The 24,807-nt window shown below is 41.2% G+C and overlaps 1 protein-coding gene across 1 annotated transcript; it reads left to right on the top strand.

Annotated features, from left to right (window-relative positions):
• The first annotated feature begins 240 nt into the window (after nt 1–240).
• LOC139447725 (splicing factor 3A subunit 1-like) lies at nt 241–24,772 on the top strand. Its single transcript, XM_071229196.1, has 18 exons — nt 241–449; nt 2,036–2,200; nt 3,038–3,060; nt 4,572–4,699; nt 6,670–6,829; nt 7,479–7,541; nt 9,264–9,354; nt 9,797–9,868; nt 10,431–10,507; nt 11,501–11,608; nt 12,027–12,183; nt 12,639–12,913; nt 13,773–13,915; nt 14,828–15,054; nt 16,733–16,941; nt 17,951–18,052; nt 18,708–18,779; nt 24,210–24,772. The coding sequence occupies exons 1-18, from the start codon at nt 335–337 to the stop codon at nt 24,309–24,311; spliced, it is 2,289 nt and encodes a 762-aa protein (XP_071085297.1). The 5' UTR covers nt 241–334; the 3' UTR covers nt 24,312–24,772.
• Nucleotides 24,773–24,807: the final 35 nt, after the last annotated feature.

Genomic DNA, 24,807 nt, shown 5'->3' with positions numbered 1-24,807 from the left:
ATAAGCAAATGAGAGATCTTTGACTGGGCATTGTAGTATGTGTCCCTGCTAAGTTAATTCATTTTAAACTCCAATTTTGTATGCCGATGACTATTAATGAATAAAATTTCTAAACTTATGTTTACATCGGGCTACTACTTCTATAACGCCAAGGCTGCATTACTTTACCCGAAGAGTTATGATACTGAATAAAATAATAAACAGTTGTTGCGATATCATTCTGGAACATGCAGAGTTGTCTCCCTTTATGTAAAGCACGCCATATTGGATCGAATATAGAACGAAGGAAGAAAATACACACTTTCTCCTTACAGAGAGATAAAAAAACAACAACATGCCAACAGCCGAGGTTCAGAGGCCTCCTGTTGAAGATGGAGAAACCCAAGGCCAACAGCAGACTGTCAGTAAACCTGTCATTGGCATTATTTACCCCCCTCCAGAAGTGAGAAGTATCCTTGCAAGTTAATGAAACCGAAAGAACCGCAAAACAGAACGAGGATTACCACAAATAGTGTCGTGTCAGTATCGAAGTATAATACCACAAACAACATCTCTGTGATCCGTGTATGGTGTCTTGAAAATTATTAGAGACTAACCCATTTAAGATCAACAAGGTTAGGTGTGAATTAACGTGTGGGTTACACAATTTTCAAATTTTCATCGTTTTGATTTTCTGCACATGTGCATCAACGTGAAAATGTGGTCCATGAACGACAGGGTAAAGGGACAATGAAACAAGTTTTAATACACTAATTGCAGTACACTCATTTGGGTACAAGATGTAATCAGATTAATTTATGTAGATGCTTATTACATTGAATGGGCAATTATTCCAAATCTGCAACCTCGGGGTATCGCAGTACTTGTCATGTGCGTGATGTACGCTAAACGGAACAAAAGGCACTCACTAACCTTTATGATTATTCGTGTTCTCTATATCAGATGTCATTTATTTCATCTAACAATGCATATTTTACTGATCAAAGATAATTTTTTACATTAGTAGCTCCGAGTATAAGCCAGGCCTCGCGCTCAGTTTGACAAGGGAGAAAACTCCATTGTATCGCGGTACAGGGAAAATTCGTTTATGGAGGTCCTTATTGGACAAAAAGAGGACATGATTCTACCAACCACTTTGTATGATCATGCCAGACATCAGTGATTTGTCCAGACAAGTGCATAGACAGCACAAGTAAAATTCTAAATGTGTTATCAGCAATAGGTATTCAATGCATATTTACCAAAAAGTAGGAGAAAAATATTTTAAAAATCAACCAGAAAATATCAGAAATGTTATTCTAAGATTGTTTTTAAAAAAAATTGGATGACAATGATTTGTCAAAAAATGTTAAAAGTCAACAATAAGTATATAAAAAGCACTCCTGGTATGCCCAAAGTTTGTATTTATCGTTTGGCTTCTAGTAAAGAACGTGTTTCTAAGTTTGGCATTATGGCCCTTATGATCTCCCAATAGATTCTGGGCACAGAGCAAGAAAAAATGTGCTGGCTACGTAACTTACATTACCTTATTAGTCGCCATGAATATGCAGATGATCTAGTTCAGGGCGATAGAGAAAGTTTACTTGGGGAACTGAGGGTTATATCGTTGGCCATCGATAGATGGGGGTAAGGCAATATTAAAAAAGATTCCAGAAGTAATTATCAATGCATTAATAACTCCTTACTTACAGCAGACGGAACATTCCAAGGAAATTGAAATCGTTTATGAAGTGAGCACTTCCTGGTTACTGATTTGCATTAATGGACAGCCGCTAAGAGGCGTGTCCCGCATGAACTACAGGAAATCACAAATGCTGTGATACCATGAATGCTGCGGTACCACGGGGTCCGAGTATATATGGTGTACTTTTCATTCTTTTCATTTCAGAGATATATCCGCTCAGGATATCCATACTTCATAGTCATTATTTCTACATGTCAATTCCCAATCCTGCATTGACATACCTGTTGTAACAAATTGAGTTATATATTTGTCTTCCAGATTGAAGTGTTGTTTCTTAAACTAGAATTCCAGACATTGTTGACAAGACTGCCAGTTTTGTTGCGAGAAATGGACCTGAGTTTGAGAACAGGATTCGTCAGAATGAAGTTAACAACCCTAAGTTCAACTTCCTCAACCCCAATGATGCATATCATGCATACTACCAGTATAAGGTGAAGGAGTTCAAAGAGGGCAAAGGTAAGTATTGCTGCTCCCACTCTTCCACTTGTATCCATTTTGTTGGAAGTTAGTTGTGCAACATGGGATATACTATATTTCCGTGGGATGACATGGAAGGCTGTGTGACTGTAGACATTGTGGAGGAGATGTCCATAGTTCAATCATGTTTCTAAAACTCAAAATATATCACTTACAAATATGAATAAATTGGTTTCTGCAGGAAAGTATTTATTATGTGATTTTGTTATCAGTCATTTAGCATGTTTAGGCAGACAGCAAAAGTACAATGAACGACTTCTGAAAATAATGTACAACAAAATTGCCATTTTTACATTTTACCAATTCCCCATTTTCAGTGTAATATTGAGAGTTCATTAAAAAAAGTGACCCAATTCAGTGTCCATTCAGAAAATCTACTACCGTTGAATATTATTTCATATGTTTAGATATATATTTAACACTGGATAATTTGCTGTTTGTTTGAGCATTGTTTATGTAAGACATGTATGAAACATACAACCACTTTGATCATGTTGATCCAGTTGTGTAACCTATTTCCTTCCTAAAACGTGCAAAATGTGCATATTCCCTTTGGAGAATCATCTTGCAATTTCATACACAGGAAATAGATTCACATTGATGTCTAAGGATGCATTCTATGGACACCAGATTGCATACAACTTCAGCTTGTAGAACCATTTGCACACAACAAGTTGTGCAAGTTCTACCAAGTTGTATAACTGTAGAAACTAGTTGAAACTTGTGAATACCCTTTATGACTCCTAAGAGAAGATATTTCATTCAGCAGTATGCAAGAACTAATCACAATAATTCTATTGTTGTTTCTGTTTTCAGGACAAGAACCTGTGGCACCAAAGGTATGTGGTTACATTTTCATTGAAAACATGTCCTTTTGGTTGTTGACTTAGATCAATGAAATGGTATTTGTTCACCGTGAACTTATTTGATATTACCGTATTCCATGTAATAAGCGCCCATGGCGATATTTGCAAATCTTTTGGCACGTAAACAATCCCAATAAGCGCCCCTTCCGATTGATAAGTGTACACAAAACTTATTTATTCGAGGATAATACATACTTGTGTGTTATGCGCACCCTTAGGTTGGGGATTAAATTCTGGAAAAATATATCTCTCGTGTATAATACGCACAGACATTTTCTTTAGAATCATTTCAGGCAGTCATATATATATATGACTGTCATGATCCGTCATCGGAAATAGAATATCAACAAATCCACATTGAATTACGCAAGTTAACCCTTTTCTCACACTGTTTGGGTGTTCATTGTATATCTGGACTTCAGTTTGTAATCTATTTTATTAATTTTATTCAAAATTTCATTCAAAAATGTTTTACTTTTAAAATGTCGGTGAAATCGTGTCCCTACGTTACTTACAACTTCTGTTCACCCCTTTCCATGGAACCAGCTTTACCACTTACTGAGACAGCGCCAATTGATATTTCTCAATGCAGGAATGATTTATATTCTTCTGTTTCATTTTTTACGAGTCTATACATCACGATAAACATTTGTTATGATTAACTTTCTGTGAGAAACTATCTCAAAACTTGAAAGACTATTTCCATTTGCGTAGTTTTCCTTTGTTCACCTCACATGCTGTCATCAAAGCCATACGGAGAGGTTGCGGTACGGTCACTTTGATGCATTAATATATATTGTCAGGCACCTCACGGTAGAAAATAATTATTCAAAACAATATGTAAAGCGTCAGTCTGATTGCAGTGTTTGTTTAAAAAGGAGAGAAAGGCTGGTCACATGATATGCAAATTAGTTTGTGGCAGTGTTATGTCACTTCTATGTAACGATGATTAATTAAAAACGAGATATAATTTTTAGGATGTTTGTATTTATAAATTAATCTCGGGTAGGTGGTTGTAGTATTTTCATTCACAAGCTGTATATATCGATTGTTAAACTGGTGACATGTCATGACCCGCACCATAGCCGACACAATAACAACAAACACGTTTCCTCAGAAAAAATATTCAAGTTAATTTTACCAAAAAGTAGCTGAAGCAAAGAACTGGTAATGAACATCAAATACATCATCATTATCACCAAAAAATAAGGTAAGTAATATTAGGTAATATTTGAAAATCACAAACACAAAGCGGATGGTTATATTTTATTTTTCAACTTAACCTGCTGATTACTGGTACCCTCCTGTATGAACAATGGATGTCGATGATCATTTTTACTCATCGTTAATGTGGAGTTGTGTTATCACAAATACATAGATATGTAAGTTAATAACTGAAAACAGTTCAGGGGATTTTATTCTTTCAACCAATAATAACAATAAAATTGACATATATGACATTGTACATCTTTGCAACCAAACAGTTGAACCTGTCCAGTGCATTGAAGCCCCCTCTGGAGCACACGAAGATAGCTGAAGTGTTTGTGCCCAAAGATCCACCGCCTGAGTTTGAGTTTGTAGCAGACCCTCCTTCCATCTCAGCCTATGATCTGTGAGTGACAATGTTGACTAGCTTTCACCATGTTCACTGTTTAATGATTTCGTCCTCAATGTTTCAGTGATATTGGATTGTTTTAAAAGAAGTGAAATGGAAGATGACTAAATTAGCCATTTCTTTTGTGTTTAACGGATCAACTAACTGAGATACAGGGATGTTTGTTTGTTTTATCCTTCACCCAGCTCCCTTCACATGCTTCAGTGTTATGTCATCTTCTGTCCACATGGTAGACACAATTTTATGGATAACAACTTCTTTAATACTGTTAAAAGCGATGTTTCGGTATAGATCCTTAAACCGTTGTCAAACAAGACTGCTTTTTATCCCCCGCCTGGCCAGAATGGCCGAAGGGGGATTATGTCGTGGCGCAGTCAGTCCGTCTGTCTGTCGGTCCGTCTGTCCGTCCCACAGAGGGTACTAAGCTTGTGAAATCAACTCCTCCTACAGTTTCCAGAGAATATCCCTGACACTCTATACACAAGATGTCGACATGTTGATGATACTCATATCGCAGTCCTGTTTCATTTCGACTAATTTTGACAGAGTTACTTCCCCTGTTTTACGGAGCTTCATTTGCCTGATTGTGAGAGAGGGTACAAAGCTTGTGAAATCAACTCCTCCTACAGTTTCCAGAGAATATCCCTGACACTCTACACACAAGATGTCGACATATTGATGATACTCATATCGCAGTCCCGTTTCATTTCGACTAATTTTGACAGAGTTACAAAATACAAAGAAAATATAAACTTCTTAAAAAAATTCATGCGGGGGATGTTGTGCTCTCAGAGCACAACATCAGTATTAAAGAAGTTGTTATCCATAAAATAGTGTCTACCTTGTCATCCATCAACTTCTAAGTAATGCCTATCAAACAATTTCTGTCCACATGTTCTGAATGTTTATGAGGCATGCTGGCTACAAGATTGTTTGCTGAAACCTAGTGACCAAGGTAACTCAGGCGCTCGGGTGGGGTGGGTACTGAGTGGTACCCAGGTAACTCAGGCGCTCGGGTCGGGTGGGTACTGAGTGGTACCCAGGTAACTCAGGTGCTCGGGTCGGGTGGGTACTGAGTGGTACCCAGGTAACTCAGGTGCTCGGGTCGGGTGGGTACTGAGTGGTACCCAGGTAACTCAGGCGCTCGGGTCGGGTGGGTACTGAGTGGTACCCAGGTAACTCAGGTGCTCGGGTCGGGTGGGTACTGAGTGGTACCCAGGTAACTCAGGCGCTCGGGTGGGGTGGGTACTGAGTAGGACCCAGGTAACAACAGGATTACTCAGACCCATGGTTAGTCATGTGACATATTGTTTAATGACAAAAATTACCTAAAACGCTAATCACTAAATCACTAATGTTCGCTTTTCTTTCTGACCATGCACCCATTCCTTCTAACTTTTAAATGAAGATAAAACTTCAGTCAACTTCAGTGTATACATGACCAGATCGTTTTTACACGTATATTTGAATACATTCTGCCAGGGCTACAGTCAATCTTTCCCCAATCGATAGTTTGTACGTATGTCTTGAGACCTACAGCAGGTACCTGGGTAGGATCTGGTTATAGGGGTCTGGGTACCTGGGGTAGTAAATTTGGACTCATCCCAGCCCTAGCGGTCAACCTGGTTCTTTAGATACAAATCACATTGGGATTATGTTCACAACATTTCTTTAATGTTGTCATCAACAGTTCTATTGGCTTTTATGTAGTCCCCCCAACATCACTGTAGTAGTGAAGCTTCATTTTGAACTATAAAAAACATCACAGTGGTCCTTTCCTTATATTTTTACGCTGCAATATCATGACAGGGAACACCAGAAATGGGCTTCACACAATTTACACAATGGAACGCAGGCTCCAGTGTGACAATCGGTTCATCAACCACTTGGCCACCCCACCGCCCAACACTTACTAGAGATAGTGCTATTTGTCCCTATTTCATGTTTGTTCACTGTTTGTGTTCCAGAGATGTCGTGAAGCTGACAGCCCAGTTTGTGGCCCGGAATGGTCGCCAGTTCCTCACTACGGTGATGCAGAGAGAGCAGCGCAACTACCTGTTTGACTTCCTGCGTCCCCAGCACAGCCTCTTCAACTACTTTACCAAGCTTGTGGAGCAGTACACTAAGGTTGTGAAGAGTGTCTTTATGGATGGAACTTTGCTTGAGAAATTCAAACGTTTACTTCTAGGTCTTGTCATAATTTTAAGGGATTACTGGTCAGTTTTACATGTTATGAAAACACTGGTTCAGTGGTAGAATTTTGCGCCAATTAGTGTCTGCAGGAAGAATTAACCTTAGGCTTTGAATTGTTGCTGGTCTGTCAACTTAATCAAGGCATTAATCAAGGTCAATAACAGGCATCCAACATTAGGAGGGTTTCTGAATACATGTCTTTTTGGAGACATCAGATATGAAATGCAAAGCTTCAAGTTGAAAAGTGACCCCTTTCTTATGAAACTGTTGGGCCGGTTTAAACAAATATATGGCAGGGGATCCATTTTGTTCATGAATAGTGGGTTATGTGGGTTCTTTCAGGGTCTGGCCTTTTGTAATTTGATTATATGTGTTGCTTTGACCAATGAAGATTGTGTCAGTTAGTGGCTGCTTATCAACTTTGGTTGTTTTTTTGTGTGCTCCTTTTCAGAGTAACAGTACATAGAAAGCTGCATAGTTTGAGTTACATGTGGTTAAAATAATGCAGTTTTTCAAAATTAATCATGGTTATGTTCGAGGATACTCTTGTTGGCAGTGTTTGTAAGTGTGGTGATTTTTGCAGATCCTAATCCCGCCCAAAAACCTGAAGGAAAAGCTTGCTAAGGAGTCTGAGAGCTACAAGGAGGTAGGTCTGTCATTTATATAGAGTTATAATGCGAGTGTGTTTGGGGATGGTTAATATCCTGCATTAGGAATAAACATTGTGTTTAGCGAGCCTTGGCAAGCTAAATACATAGTGTTTATTCCTAATACAGGATATTTACCATCCCCAAACACACAAGCGTGATAACCTCTTTATCATATAATGTCATTCTTTAATTCTGTGCTTTAAAATCGCTTTCCCTCTCTCACAAACATTACCGAAAAATTGCGAGTTTTCCTGGAATGCGCGCATTAATATTTATTACGTCACAGGGTAAGTGATGTGTCAGTCGGACACTGACAGTAGCCAATATAGTTCCAACTGAAATCTGTTTCTTATACAGTGGCGAAGCAACATATACGCAAAACAACAGTTGTTTTTAATTGCCTTTCGCGGCAATCCATCGGTCTGTCTGCTAGAGTAACTGCCCTTTGTCAAAGGGAAAGTCTATGAGACGTCACGGCCACGGTCAGATGTTGTTGACAGTCGGTCTGTCCTGTCATAATGTTCAGAAGTGTAATCAGATGTACACACAGCGATAAAACGAAACAAGGTAACAATTCAAACATATTTAGGCCAAATCCATCTGTTTTAATTTGTGGAGAAGGTTTCAAGCCGCAGAGGTCTACAAACACAGATATGGCTCCTGATCCCGCTTGGCTAGGCCTCGTGCCCTCGCAAAATTGTTTCGAAATTTATATCTCCAAAGTTGCTAAAACTTATAAAATGCCTTTGCGTCACAGTTAGACACTGATTTTCAGTATATTAGACTTTTGATAATGATAGCAATTATCCCTGTAGTTTATCCAGATTCCCGATGGTTCAGACTCGATCGCCGAATGACGAGGGCGACGCCATGTTTGTTTATAAACAGTGAAAGTAGCCCTACTTGACCTTTGATATTTGCATCTCTATCCGCATATGACCCCAACGGATATCGTTTTTATCTGACTTTATCCTGCCGAGAAACCTTCCCATTATTTGATAAACCCATATACTAGCACACACAATCTGAGAGCTACAAGGAGATAGGGCTATGTGAGATATACTCATATACTAGCACACACAATCTGAGAGCTACAAGGAGATAGGGCTATGTCAGCTATACTCATATACTAGCACACACAATTTAAGAGCTATAAGGAGGTAGGGCTATGTGACTTGTACTCATATACTAGCACACACAAATAGTCCCATAGCTACAAGGAGATAGGGCTGTCACCTATGCTCATATACTAGCACACAAATAGTCCGATAGCTACAAGGAGGTAGGGCTATGTCACCTATACTTGTATACGTGCAGCCTCCATGATCTAGTAGATAGAGCATCTGCACAAGGAGCGGAAGGTTAGTGTTCGATCCCTGTTCGTGTCATACCAAAAACTGTTGAAAGGTGGTCATGTTGTTATCCTACCTGACACTCGGCATTGAAGGGCTAAAACAAGGACTGGTCAGCTCGGAGTCAGTAAACTGCGTCTGAGTGGGGTATTTGTGTTAAAACTTGGAGCATGGTATCTCAGTGGGCTAGCACTATGAACTCGCAATTGGTCCAGACGAACACAAGCAGCGGGCACGCACGCAAGGCCATAACCTTGAATGTGACGTGAAACACCATTTGGACTCACCTCACTTCACCTCACTTGGAGAGTGAGGCAGGTGATTCCATGAGAGTGATCAGGGAGTGGGTGTCCTGTGTGTTGGCAGGTGCTGGAGGCTGTCAAGTACCGAGTGGAGTGGGCCAAGTACCAGGCCAGGGAGAAGAAGAAGGAGGAGGAGAAAGTGGAGAGAGAGCGAGGTCAGTATTCAATGATGATACGGGCAGCTCACCGTCAGGAGGGCTTCATATCAGGAGGGCTTCTCTGAGGAAACTCACTCTTGTCCCCATTTTACCACGTTTACATCATGGGTGATAATGTACAGTAACAGAATAACTGAATGCATATCTCTCTGTTACCAAGATTATAAATGGAAGCCAGATGTGAAAGATTACAATGGCATTGATGGCAAAAGGGAGATAACTCCAGTAGACTGCAACAGTGCAATGGTGGGGCTATGACATAGATGGACAAAGGGAGATAACTCGGTTAGACTGCAACAGTGCATTGATGGGCTGTGGTAGATGGGTGACATAGGTCGTTATCATGGACTGTCACTCTCTCTAGCATCCACTTATTATCCTCATCAAACCATAACTATGCAGGGGTCATATAATCACAATGTTTTGTTTTGTGTTTCAGTTTCCTATGCCCAGATCGACTGGCATGACTTCGTTGTTGTGGAGACAGTGGACTTCCAGCCACACGAGGGAGGTGAGTACACACATGCAGGGCCATGCCCATAGCCCGACAGTGCGGGCGTCTTCACCATGAAACTAGTAGCAGTGGGAAAGAAGGGAGAGAATGTTCATTGTCAGAAATCTGATAAACATACTTCCATCATGATGATCGTGTCCATGCTTTGCCCTGCCACCTAGAACCCTTATCAATGTGCTCCCTGTGAGCTGAGTGGTGTCATGTCCATGCTTTGCCCTGACACCTACAACCCTTATCAATGTGCTCCCTGTGAGCTGGGTGATGTCACGTCCATGCTTTGCCCTGCCACCTAGAACCCTTATCAATGTGCTCCCTGTGAGCTGGGTGATGTCACGTCCATGCTTTGCCCTGACACCTACAACCCTTATCAATGTGCTCCCTGTGAGCTGGGTGATGTCACGTCCATGCTTTGCCCTGACACCTACAACCCATATCAATGTGCTCCCTGTGAGCTGGGTGATGTCATGTCCGTGCTTTGCCCTGACACCTAGAACCCTTATCAATGTGCTCCCTGTGTGCTGGGTGCTCTCATGTTCATGTGACTTTGACTGTGTTTCAGGTAACCTGCCCCCACCCACCAACCCCAGTGAAGTGGGTGCCCGTGCACTGCAGCAAGAGAGATTTGAAAAGGGCGAGGTAGGTGCATGAATATGGCGCTACTGCGTGAGCAAGAGTTGATTGTGTGTCAGGTAACAACCAGCATACAAGAATAATACAACATATGATTCTACCAATCTAAGCTGTACTCCATGTAAGAGTTGGTGATGTGAAGGAAGATCTCATGTGATATGATCTAATATAGGTCATATGAAGATCTAATGTAGGTAGTATGAAGTGTAATGTAGGTGGTATGAAGATCTAATGTAGGGGACATGATCTTTTGTAGTGAAATGATCTTACACTGTAGGTGATATCATAATCTAATGTAGGTGATATGATGATCTAATGTAGGGGACATGATGATCTAATGTAGGGGACATGATGATCTAATGTAGGTGATACATAATCTAATGTAGGTGATATGATGATCTAATGTAGGGGACCTGATGATCTAATGTAGGGGACCTGATGATCTAATGTAGGGGACATGATGATCCAAGTAGGTGATATGATGATCTAATGTAGGTGATATGATGATCTAATGTAGGGGACATGATGATCTAATGTAGGTGATATGATGATCTAATGTAGGTGACATGATGATCCGATGTAGGTGATATGATGATCTTATGTAGGGGACATGATGATCTAATGTAGGTGATATGATGATCTAATGTAGGGGACATGATGATCTAATGTAGGTGATATGATGATCTAATGTAGGGGACATGATGTTGTAATGTAGGTGATATGATGATCTAATGCAGGGGACATGATGATCTAATGTAGGGGACATGATCTAATGTAGGGGACATGATGATCTAATGTAGGTGATATGATGATCTAATGTAGGTGATATGAAGACCTAATGCAGGTGGTATGAAGATCTAATGTGATGAAATGATCTTACACTCTAGTAATATGATCCACTGTAGTGATATGATCCACTGTGACAACAAGATCATGTGGGAGTGGCATGTGGCACGTGCAGTGCTGTGTATGGGTTGTAACGAAATGTGTGTGCTGCAGATTGACAATGACATGGAGATGGAGTCTGATGAGGAGGGAGATGATGATGATCAGGCTCCGGGGAAGAACGGCCCAGGGGGGCAGACAAATGACGACATTCAGGTGCAGGTAAGTCACACTGTCAGGTTAAGAGAAGGCATTTTATGTGAAACCACTGTATATTTTCTTATTTTTAGACAAGTTAGAGATACAGCAAATGTCCGATTAAAGCTTTAAAATTTGATGGGTTAAAACGTGGTCAACCCCATATAATTTAGTTGGAACTGTTTCTCAAATATAGCCAGCCAACTATTAATAACTACAGCAGTGGATATGTTTTGATATCTCAATAACTACTCTTGTATACAGACAGACAGATTAGATAGGAATGCTCCCATCAAGTTTGACAGCTCATTCTTGTAGGACATGCTGTAACAATCAGAGGATGTGATCTTTCGAATTTGTGAGGGCCGGGGGAATGTCTCATTTCCTGATGACTCTTGTATTACAATGGCTAAGGAATTTCTTCATGTCTTCTGGTTTCCAGGACATGGAGGAAGATTCAGACGAGGAAGTGATGGATAGACCACCGAAGTCCAAAGCTGCTGCACCACCCCCACCTCCCCCGCCCCCGCCATCAGAGGCTCCCCCACTGCCCCCCACACCGGACCAGGTGATCATCAGGAAGGACTACAACCCCAAGGGTAGGTTCCCAGCGTGCTCCTCAATCATAGTTGTAAACACTCCGCAATCATGCTGTCAATGCTCGTCAATCATGCTGTCAACGCTCCTCAATCATGTTGTAAACACCCTCAATCATGTTGTAAACACCCCTCAATCATGTTGTCAATACTCCTCAATCATGTTATGAACACTCCTCAATCATGTTGTAAACAGTCCTCAATCATTTTATAAACACTCTTCAATCATGTTATAAACACTCCTATGTCATGTTGTAAACACTCCTTAATGATCATGTTATAAACACTCCTCAATCATTTTGGCAGCACTCCTCAATCATGTTATTAACTCACCTCAATCATGGAGTAAACACTCCTCAATCATGTTGTCATTACTCATTTACTTGTGTTTACTATAGTGAAACAATTGTGATTTACGTGTACTTAATTCTACTTGTGATGACAATGAATGTTTGCAGCCCGACCTGTGACGGCCGAGGGAGGACCTGACCAGTACATGGTGTCGCCCATCACTGGGGAGAAGATCCCTGCCCACAAGGTGCCTGAGCACATGAGGATCGGTCTGCTCAACCCCAAGTGGATGGAGGCGAAACAGAGGCAGATGGAGGAGATGAAGGAACAAGAGGAGGTGTACGCTGCTGGCTCCGCCATCGACACCAACCTCAAGCAGCTCGCGGAGAGGCGTACCGACATCTTTGGTGTCGGCACAGAGGAAACACAGATTGGTAAAAAGGTAACATTTACATAGTATTACTTTTTGTTTTAAATGGATGATAGGGGAAGTTTTAGTTGGTGACATTCAAGAAGTTCATTACAAGAACTTCAAGATGGACGCCCTTAACTCATGCTCTGATGTCGCAGCATTGGTTGCCTCTCAAAGCCAGAATTGAATCCCAACTGTTAACATTAGTCTACAAATGCTTCAGTGAATCAGCCCCACTGTATCTGATGGAACTTTTGCCAAAATATAAGCCATCACCCAATTCTGAAAGTGAACGCCTGATGCAAGTTCCAGAAATCTGCTTGAAGACTTTCGCCATTGATGTTTCCAATACTGTGCTTCAACACTTCGGAACAATCTACCAACAGAACTTAAGCTCACGCCATCACTCCTATCATTTGAGACACATTAAACACCTACCTTTTCATACAGTACTATCCAGAATAGATACAACAGATGCTAGAAAGGAGGCAGTAACAATTCTACGTGTTGTTCACCACACTACCAGTCTGTGACTAACCACTGGTCCTGAGTCTTGTAAAATTTCGTTCAGTCTAGTAAGCTTCGTTAATCATGCTAATTTAAGTCCACACATGAACACTAAGGTGGACATGATGTCAAGTGTCTGGTTGTGGCTACTGGACTCAAGTGTGTTTGCACAGACTGCTCTACATGGTCATAGTTACATGGGCTCAGTCATTATCATGATAGCATGTGAGTTATCATTTGGAGATCGGGTATTGCGAGATGTACATCATGTGTATCCTACTCCATTGATATGCCTACTACTGTACCAGGATACTGGTAAAAGAAGGGTTGGTTAAGCTCCTGTTTATAGCACTGTGACAACAACTATGTGTTTTCCATGCAGATTGGAGAGGAAGACAAGAAGGAGCGTTCCAAGATCGTGTGGGATGGGCACACAGCTTCCATGGAGAAAGTGTCACAGAGGGCCAGGGAGAACATCTCCATTGAAGAACAGATTGCCACCATACACAAGGTCAAGGGACTGCTGTAAGTCCCATATTTTACTTACAATTGTTTTGATGTTGGCTGTAATCATGGCTACTGGTGCACATGCATGTATCAATTAATATCACCTTGAGAGGAATTTGTTGACTGGTTGAAATGCTTACAAGAAAGATATTTGTTTATTCTTTTTTTTTCATTAAGCATGTTTAGTCTGTATCTAATCTGTAATTGATAAAAGAAAAGTAACATTACAATACCAGCCTGTAACACAACATCTTGGTGCATATTCAACTTGATTTCACCATAGCCATCTTGTGCTGCTGGAATATTGCTATAAATGGCGCAATACCATTCTCACTGAGCAAAGCATACCTCAGTCACTCAACATAGCCATGATGTATGCCGCTGTGATATTGCTGAAATATTGCTACCTCACTTGCTCACCATAGCCATGATGTATGCCGCTGTGATATTGCAGAAATATTGCTACCTCAGTCACTCACCAGAGCCATGATGTACGTTGTTGTGATATTGCTGAAATATTGCTACCTCAGTCACTCACCATAGCCATGACGTATGCCGCTGTGATATTGCAGAAATATTGCTACCTCAGTCACTCACCACAGCCATGATGTATGCCGCTGTGATATTGCAGAAATATTGCTACCTCCGTCACTCACCAGAGCCATGATGTACGTTGTTGTGATATTGCTGAAATATTGCTACCTCAGTCACTCACCATAGCCATGACGTATGCCGCTGTGATATTGCTGAAATATTGCTACCTCCATCACTCACCAGAGCCATGAAGTACGCTACTGTGATATTGCTGTAATATTGCTACCTCAGTCACTCACCAGAGCCATGAAGTACGTTGTTGTGATGTTGCTGAAATATTGCTACCTCAGTCACTCACAAGAGCCTTGACCTTTTGACCAATATGACTCTTCACAGACCCGATGAGGAGAAAGAGAAGATTGGACCTGCCATGCCTAAAGGGGGTGCCCCACCACCACCCCCTCCTCCAAAGTCCGCCCCACCTCCCCCAGGTTCACAGCAAGGACCCCCGCAGCCTCCTGGCAGGCCTCCTCCACCCCAACAGATGCGTGTGTCCCACCAAGTGCCCATGCATCCCCCAGGAGGAGTGATGGTCCTGCCTCCCAGGCCCCCCATGATGATGGGTGAGTTGATGCACCTCCTGCTATAGCACACGTAACTACTGTCTCCAGAACACTGTTAAACAGGTTGGATGGATGATAAGAAGCCAACTGGATGTCTGTTATGGCTTGACATCTGTTTTGTAACTAGCTGATGACAGAATTTGTCGAAATTACTTTGATAACAGCCCCCAACTTCTGAGACACTATGTTACATAACCGACTGAGAAAGGTCATGTGACCATGCCAGGACCAGTGTGAGGCTGACTGGTGGACAAGTCAAGTAGGTGAAAGGTCACGTGAGCATGCCAGGACCAGTGTGAGGCTGACTGGTGGATAAGTCAAGTAGGTGAAAGGTCACGTGACCATGCCAGGACCAGTGTGAGGCTGACTGGTGGATAAGTCAAGTAGGTGAAAGGTCACGTGACCATGCCAGGACCAGTGTGAGGCTGACTGGTGGATAAGTCAAGTAGGTGAAAGGTCACGTGACCATGCCAGGACCAGTGTGAGGCTGACTGGTGGATAAGTCAAGTAGGTGAAAGGTCACGTGACCATGCCAGGACCAGTGTGAGGCTGACTGGTGGATAAGTCAAGTAGGTGAAAGGTCACGTGACCATGCCAGGACCAGTGTGAGGCTGACTGGTGGATAAGTCAAGTAGGTGAAAGGTCACGTGACCATGCCAGGACCAGTGTGAGGCTGACTGGTGGATAAGTTCCAGTGGATAAGAGAATGATTTCAGCACATTATAGTTAATATGAAGACAGAGTTCACACAGTAATGTATACTGGTCATGCATAGATACAGGTCATGTTCCATAACAAGACAAATCGCCCAATATGACGAAATCACAGACTAATGGCCACAAGTCCAAAAGTGTATGTGAAATCTGTGCGGAAACGCGGAAAATTGCGGTTTTTAAAACAGTAGTGCTTGGAAACAATCATCTTCCGCTTAAAAATATAATCAAAGATTTTTAAAAAAAAACACTTAAAAAAATATGATCGAAAACCGGACAACAGAGCTTTCAGCAGCATAGGTTTTCGGACATCATACATTTTCTATCACGAATACTTGCACTATAACGTGGGGTGTGGCGTCACACAGAAATTGTAAATACTCAGAGTCAGATGATGGCTTGTTTTTAAGATAAAGTTGTCTTTTGTTGTTAATGTCTTATGTTTGCAATGGAGTTTTGTTTTTTTCAACAAAAGGTAAGTACAAGGTAAGTTTTTTTCAATATGCTTCAACACGGGGAAAGGGTCAGACATTGCACGCTTGTGACAGTTGTCCTTGTGTTTGGGGGATGGGGGTTGTAGTTTATGGCAGTTTTGCTCCCATACTTGGTGGGTAGCCAGGTGTTGGGTTGCTATGCCGGATTTTTTAAAAGTACTGATTTAACTTCGAAATTTTACTGCATCTGCCATCTTGTTTATTTGACTTATTGACTTTTGCCATTGACTTATTACATTTCTTGTTGTGAATGTTGTCCAAACTGCACGAAATTGCTTAAAATGCAATCAAATGTTTAAAAAAATTCTGGGGGGGGCATGCCCCAAGACCCCCCTAGACTTTTCATCTTTTTTCGGGAAAACCTGCTCACATCCCTGGTGTGTGGTAAGTTTCAACTCCATGTTAAAGGTATGTTGAGCTGCCAGCTCTCAGCACGTGTGTGTGATGAAAGGTTGTGTTACTGTGTTGTAGGTATGAGGGGACCCCACATGCGGCCACCAATGGGCATGCATCCAGGTCCCCCGCAAGGGTACCCAGGTCCCCCTGGCCCCCCAGGCCCCCCTCACCGCCCTGGGCCACCGCCTCCCCCTTCTGGTCCCATGGATGATGAACCCCCTAGCAAGAAGCAGAAGACTGAAGACAACCTCATGCCCGAGGAGGAGTTCCTCAAGAAAAACAAGGTATGCTTCTTAGTTCTACAGAGAAGACAAAAAACATCAGATGCAGCTTTGATTATACAGTGGGTAACATCTCCATTCTGTTAGGATAATTACCCTTGAACAGTTTGTTACCATAGCCATTTTTAAGCCCAACACAATTTCCCTTGTGTTATGAAATTGCATGTTAGAGGAACGCTGTGACAGGTAATACGAGATTAGTGATCCGATGCTGGCTACAAACAGCCCAAGCTGCACACCCTGCCTCCGACTGTGGGTAAAATGTTGCAGTGTATTGACAGAATGGGAAATAATTTACATGAATTTGGATGTTCATGATATCTGGATACCGATACTTATCCTAGCAAAACAAGTCTCAGGCCCGATCCCTGTCTGGATATTAAAATACTAGGGTGATATGATACAGCAAGGTCATGATATGATATGTATCATGACACATAGGTCATGATATGATACGTATCGCAATACTCATATTTCCATCAAATTGCATGGAAACATCTTGACAATAAATATTTCAGAGCAGGTTCAAAAGGAAAAGCTAGGTTTTATACACATGTTCGTAGTGGTTATTTTTAGTAGTACTAGAAACGCTAATTCCAACATAATTCGCTATATCTGACTGACAAAATTGCTGGGGATCATGAAACGAATAGCGAGTAATAAATTTCTGCATGTGTATCGTCTTGTATCGATACAGAAACGGAAGTATGGTGCAGCGTTTCGTCACATGAATACTTACGATGCACCAGTGCAATATTTCACCCCTACAAAATATGTGCTGATGAGACGGCAGTGAAGGATCAAGGACAGATAACTCTAATGTGTAACCAAGGGCAATAGGTGCCCCGGATGTAGAAGACACGCATTTGGGGTTATGTGTTATGAGATAGGTGACGTGAAGGGTAAGTCTGTTAGGATAAGTATACTTGTGTATACTAATATCATGAATATCCAAATAATAAATTGCTGTCAATTTGTAAACTGAATGTATTACATGAATTGTTTTTTGCAGGGCCCAGTGACTATCAAGGTGGCTGTGCCCAATGTGCCCGACAAGCCTGAATGGAAGCTGAAGGGACAGAAGCTGGATTTCACATTACCACTCACAGATTCTGTAAGTTACAATAAGTTACTTGACTTCACCACCTACAGATTCTGTAAGTTACAATAAGTTACTTGACTTCACCGCTCACAAGTTCTGTCAGTTACAATAAGCTACTTGACTTCACTGCTCACAGATTCTGTAAGTTACAATAAGTTACTTGACTTCACTGCTCACAGATTCTGTAAGTTACAATAAGTTACTTGACTTCACCGCTCACAGATTCTGTAAGTTACAATAAGTTACTTGACTTCACTGCTCACAGATTCTGTAAGTTACAATAAGTTACTTGACTTCACCACTTACAGATTCTGTAAGTTACAATAAGTTACTTGACTTCACTGCTCACAGATTCTGTAAGTTACAATAAGTTACTTGACTTCACCACTAACAGATTCTGTAAGTTACAATAAGTTACTTGACTTCTACGCTCACAGATTCTGTTAGTTACAATTAGTTACATGACGTCACCACACCACTTAAGTTGTGTTAAGATTAAGATACTTCAAATTAGTACAGACAGGACAATTGCATCTCCTACATTGACTCCACCATGACCTTCTCTTATTGAACTGTGCTATTCCCAGAATGTGTGGAAAAGTGTTGACATTTGTAATGTGACCATCTGTAATGTTGGCAGCTGTGACCATGTGTGTTTCCTCTGCAGGTGTCCGTGATCAAGGCCAAGCTGCATGAGTCGCTGGGTATGCCAGCTGGCAAACAGAAGCTGCAGTACGAGGTGAGTGTGACTTGCAGGGTAGGAGACTTCGCCTGCACTACTAAATACATAGAGGTAACTCTTGGGTACTTCATCCTACACTACATACAACATAGAGGTAACTCTTGGGTACTTTGTCCTACACCACATACAACATAGAGGTAACTCTTGGGTACTTCATCCTACACTACATACAACATAGAGGTAACTCTTGGGTACTTCATCCTACACTACATACAACATAGAGGTAACTCTTGGGTACTTTGTCCTACACCACATACAACATAGAGGTAACTCTTGGGTACTTTGTCCTACACCACATACAACATAGAGGTAACTCTTGGGTACTTCATCCTACACTACATACAACATAGAGGTAACTCTTGGGTACTTTGTCCTACACTACATACAACATAGAGGTAACTTGGGTACTTTGTCCTACACTACATACAACATAGAGGTAACTCTTGGGTACTTTGTCCTGCACTACATACAACATAGAGGTAACCCTTGGGTACTTTGTCCTACACTACATACAACATAGAGGTAACTCTTGGGTACTTTGTCCTACACCACATACAACATAGAGGTAACTCTTGGGTACTTTGTCCTGCACCACTAAATACATAGAGGTAACTCTTGGGTACTTTGTCCTGCACCACTAAATACATAGAGGTAACTTGGGTACTTTGTCCTACACTACATACAACATAGAGGTAACTCTTGGGTACTTCATCCTACACTACATACAACATAGAGGTAACTCTTGGGTACTTTGTCCTACAATACATACAACATAGAGGTAACTCTTGGGTACTTCATCCTACACTACATACAACATAGAGGTAACTCTTGGGTACTTTGTCCTACACTACATACAACATAGAGGTAACTCTTGGGTACTTCATCCTACACTACATACAACATAGAGGTAACTCTTGGGTACTTTGTCCTACACTACATACAACATAGAGGTAACTCTTGGGTACTTTGTCCTACACCACATACAACATAGAGGTAACTCTTGGGTACTTTGTCCTGCACCACTAAATACATAGAGGTAACTCTTGGGTACTTTGTCCTGCACCACTAAATACATAGAGGTAACTCTTGGGTACTTAGTCCTGCACCACTAAATACATAGAGGTAACTTGGGTACTTTGTCCTACACTACATACAACATAGAGGTAACTCTTGGGTACTTCATCCTACACTACATACAACATAGAGGTAACTCTTGGGTACTTTGTCCTACACTACATACAACATAGAGGTAACTTGGGTACTTTGTCCTACACTACATACAACATAGAGGTAACTCTTGGGTACTTTGTCCTGCACTACATACAACATAGAGGTAACCCTTGGGTACTTTGTCCTACACTACATACAACATAGAGGTAACTCTTGGGTACTTTGTCCTACACCACATACAACATAGAGGTAACTCTTGGGTACTTTGTCCTGCACCACTAAATACATAGAGGTAACTCTTGGGTACTTTGTCCTGCACCACTAAGTACATAGAGGTAACTTGGGTACTTTGTCCTACACTACATACAACATAGAGGTAACTCTTGGGTACTTCATCCTACACTACATACAACATAGAGGTAACTCTTGGGTACTTTGTCCTACAATACATACAACATAGAGGTAACTCTTGGGTACTTCATCCTACACTACATACAACATAGAGGTAACTCTTGGGTACTTTGTCCTACACTACATACAACATAGAGGTAACTCTTGGGTACTTCATCCTACACTACATACAACATAGAGGTAACTCTTGGGTACTTTGTCCTACACTACATACAACATAGAGGTAACTCTTGGGTACTTTGTCCTACACCACATACAACATAGAGGTAACTCTTGGGTACTTTGTCCTGCACCACTAAATACATAGAGGTAACTCTTGGGTACTTTGTCCTGCACCACTAAATACATAGAGGTAACTCTTGGGTACTTAGTCCTGCACCACTAAATACATAGAGGTAACTTGGGTACTTTGTCCTACACTACATACAACATAGAGGTAACTCTTGGGTACTTCATCCTACACTACATACAACATAGAGGTAACTCTTGGGTACTTTGTCCTACACTACATACAACATAGAGGTAACTCTTGGGTACTTTGTCCTACACCACATACAACATAGAGGTAACTCTTGGGTACTTCATCCTACACTACATACAACATAGAAGTAACTCTTGGGTACTTCATCCTACACTACATACAACATAGAGGTAACTCTTGGGTACTTTGTCCCGCACTACATACAACATAGAGGTAACTCTTGGGTACTTTGTCCTACACCACATACAACATAGAGGTAACCCTTGGGTACTTTGTCCTACACTACATACAACATAGAGGTAACTCTTGGGTACTTTGTCCTGCACTACATACAACATAGAGGTAACCCTTGGGTACTTTGTCCTTCACTACATACAACATAGAGGTAACTCTTGGGTACTTTGTCCTACACCACATACAACATAGAGGTAACTCTTGGGTACTTTGTCCTGCACCACTAAATACATAGAGGTAACCCTTGGGTACTTTGTCCTGCACCACTAAATACATAGAGGTAACTTGGGTACTTTGTCCTACACTACATACAACATAGAGGTAACTCTTGGGTACTTCATCCTACACTACATACAACATAGAGGTAACTCTTGGGTACTTTGTCCTACACTACATACAACATAGAGGTAACTCTTGGGTACTTCATCCTACACTACATACAACATAGAGGTAACTCTTGGGTACTTTGTCCTACACTACATACAACATAGAGGTAACTCTTGGGTACTTCATCCTACACTACATACAACATAGAGGTAACTCTTGGGTACTTTGTCCTACACTACATACAACATAGAGGTAACTCTTGGGTACTTTGTCCTACACTACATACAACATAGAGGTAACTCTTGGGTACTTTGTCCTACACCACATACAACATAGAGGTAACTCTTGGGTACTTTGTCCTGCACCACTAAATACATAGAGGTAACTCTTGGGTACTTTGTCCTGCACCACTAAATACATAGAGGTAACTCTTGGGTACTTTGTCCTGCACCACTAAATACATAGAGGTAACTTGGGTACTTTGTCCTACACTACATACAACATAGAGGTAACTCTTGGGTACTTCATCCTACACTACATACAACATAGAGGTAACTCTTGGGTACTTTGTCCTACACTACATACAACATAGAGGTAACTCTTGGGTACTTTGTCCTACACTACATACAACATAGAGGTAACTCTTGGGTACTTTGTCCTACACTACATACAACATAGAGGTAACTCTTGGGTACTTCATCCTACACTACATACAACATAGAGGTAACTCTTGGGTACTTTGTCCTGCACTACAAACAACATAGAGGTAACTCTTGGGTACTTTGTCCTACACTACATACAACATAGAGGTAACTCTTGGGTACTTTGTCCTACACCACATACAACATAGAGGTAACTCTTGGGTACTTTGTCCTGCACCACTAATTACATAGAGGTAACTCTTGGGTACTTTGTCCTGCACCACTAAATACATAGAGGTAACTCTTGGGTACTTTGTCCTGCACCACTAAATACATAGAGGTAACTTGGGTACTTTGTCCTACACTACATACAACATAGAGGTAACTCTTGGGTACTTCATCCTACACTACATACAACATAGAGGTAACTCTTGGGTACTTTGTCCTACACTACATACAACATAGAGGTAACTCTTGGGTACTTTGTCCTACACCACATACAACATAGAGGTAACTCTTGGGTACTTTGTCCTACACCACATACAACATAGAGGTAACTCTTGGGTACTTTGTCCTACACTATATACAACATAGAGGTAACTCTTGGGTACTTCATCCTACACTACATACAACATAGAGGTAACTCTTGGGTACTTTGTCCTACACTACATACAACATAGAGGTAACTCTTGGGTACTTTGTCCTACACTATATACAACATAGAGGTAACTCTTGGGTACTTTGTCCTGCACTACATACAACATAGAGGTAACTCTTGGGTACTTTGTCCTACACTACATACAACATAGAGGTAACTCTTGGGTACTTTGTCCTACACTACATACAACATAGAGGTAACTCTTGGGTACTTCATCCTACACTACATACAACATAGAGGTAACTCTTGGGTACTTTGTCCTACACCACATACAACATAGAGGTAACTCTTGGGTACTTTGTCCTGCACTACATACAACATAGAGGTAACTCTTGGGTACTTTGTCCTACACTACATACAACATAGAGGTAACTCTTGGGTACTTTGTCCTACACCACATACAACATAGAGGTAACTCTTGGGTACTTTGTCCTGCACTACATACAACATAGAGGTAACTCTTGGGTACTTTGTCCTACACTACATACAACATAGAGGTAACTCTTGGGTACTTTGTCCTACACCACATACAACATAGAGGTAACTCTTGGGTACTTTGTCCTACACTACATACAACATAGAGGTAACTCTTGGGTACTTCATCCTACACTACATACAACATAGAGGTAACTCTTGGGTACTTTGTCCTGCACTACATACAACATAGAGGTAACTCTTGGGTACTTTGTCCTACACCACATACAACATAGAGGTAACTCTTGGGTACTTTGTCCTACACTACATACAACATAGAGGTAACTCTTGGGTACTTTGTCCTACACCACATACAACATAGAGGTAACTCTTGGGTACTTTGTCCTACACTACATACAACATAGAGGTAACTCTTGGGTACTTTGTCCTACACTATATACAACATAGAGGTAACTCTTGGGTACTTTGTCCTACACTACATACAACATAGAGGTAACTCTTGGGTACTTTGTCCTACACCACATACAACATAGAGGTAACTCTTGGGTACTTTGTCCTACACTACATACAACATAGAGGTAACTCTTGGGTACTTTGTCCTACACCACATACAACATAGAGGTAACTCTCGGGTACTTTGTCCTGCACTACATACAACATAGAGGTAACTCTTGGGTACTTTGTCCTACACTACATACAACATAGAGGTAACCCTTGGGTACTTCATCCTACACTACATACAACATAGAGGTAACTCTCGGGTACTTCGTCCTACACTACATACAACATAGAAGTAATTTGGGGCACTTTACCCTACACTACATACAACATAGAGGTAGAACATTGGTACCTTGTCCTACACCACAATCTATTGCTGCTGAGCTGTGCAAAGTTGAGAAGAACATGTTATTTGTCAAGAAAATACAGTTACCTCTATATATGCTATGAAAAAATAATATTCTGTTCAGAGAAGCTCATAACAACATAAATTGATAAATGGGCAATTTATGGCTATTACAACAACTTGAAACATTATTTGACTTATTTCATGTCATCCATTTGTTTTGCAGGGAATTTTCATCAAGGATTCCAATACACTGGCATTCTACAACTTTTTGAATGGTGCTACAGTTTCACTGGCTCTGAAAGAAAGAGGAGGGAGGAAGAAGTAACTCATGTGCCTCTTGTGTATCACTGCTTCACCGCTGTGGTGATGCCCTGTTAGAACTGGTCCCCAGCAACATCTGCTGATTATAGGAGGTGACTTAGTGGAACCGATGGTCAGGCTTGGTGCCTTGGTTGATTGTGTGTCATCGTACCCCGATGGTGTGGATAGCTGCTCACAACATCAATCATTGGATTATCTGGTCAAGACTTGATTATTTACAGGTCGCCGTCATATACCGGTAGCTGGAATATTGCTGAATGCGGCTTTAAACAAGAAACAAATATCATTGCTTCAACCATATGACATGTTGTAGAAGGCCTTTTCATCATAAAAGTGTATGTATAAAAGCTTTCATCATGGAAATGTTTACATGCTTGCAATCAGTGTTATCAGAATGAGTACTGGATCACAAAGCACTAATGTCTTGTATAAATTTGGCTGGTGAGAATAAAATGTACAGATGTTTTTAGTATTTCTTCTTGAACTTGTTGGAGGGAATG

Source organism: Haliotis cracherodii, unplaced genomic scaffold (assembly GCF_022045235.1).
Source record: "Haliotis cracherodii isolate W230 unplaced genomic scaffold, xgHalCrac1.p SCAF_7, whole genome shotgun sequence".
In the NCBI taxonomy this organism is placed as follows: domain Eukaryota; kingdom Metazoa; phylum Mollusca; class Gastropoda; order Lepetellida; family Haliotidae; genus Haliotis; species Haliotis cracherodii.
This window is presented reverse-complemented; position numbering and strand designations above follow the sequence as displayed.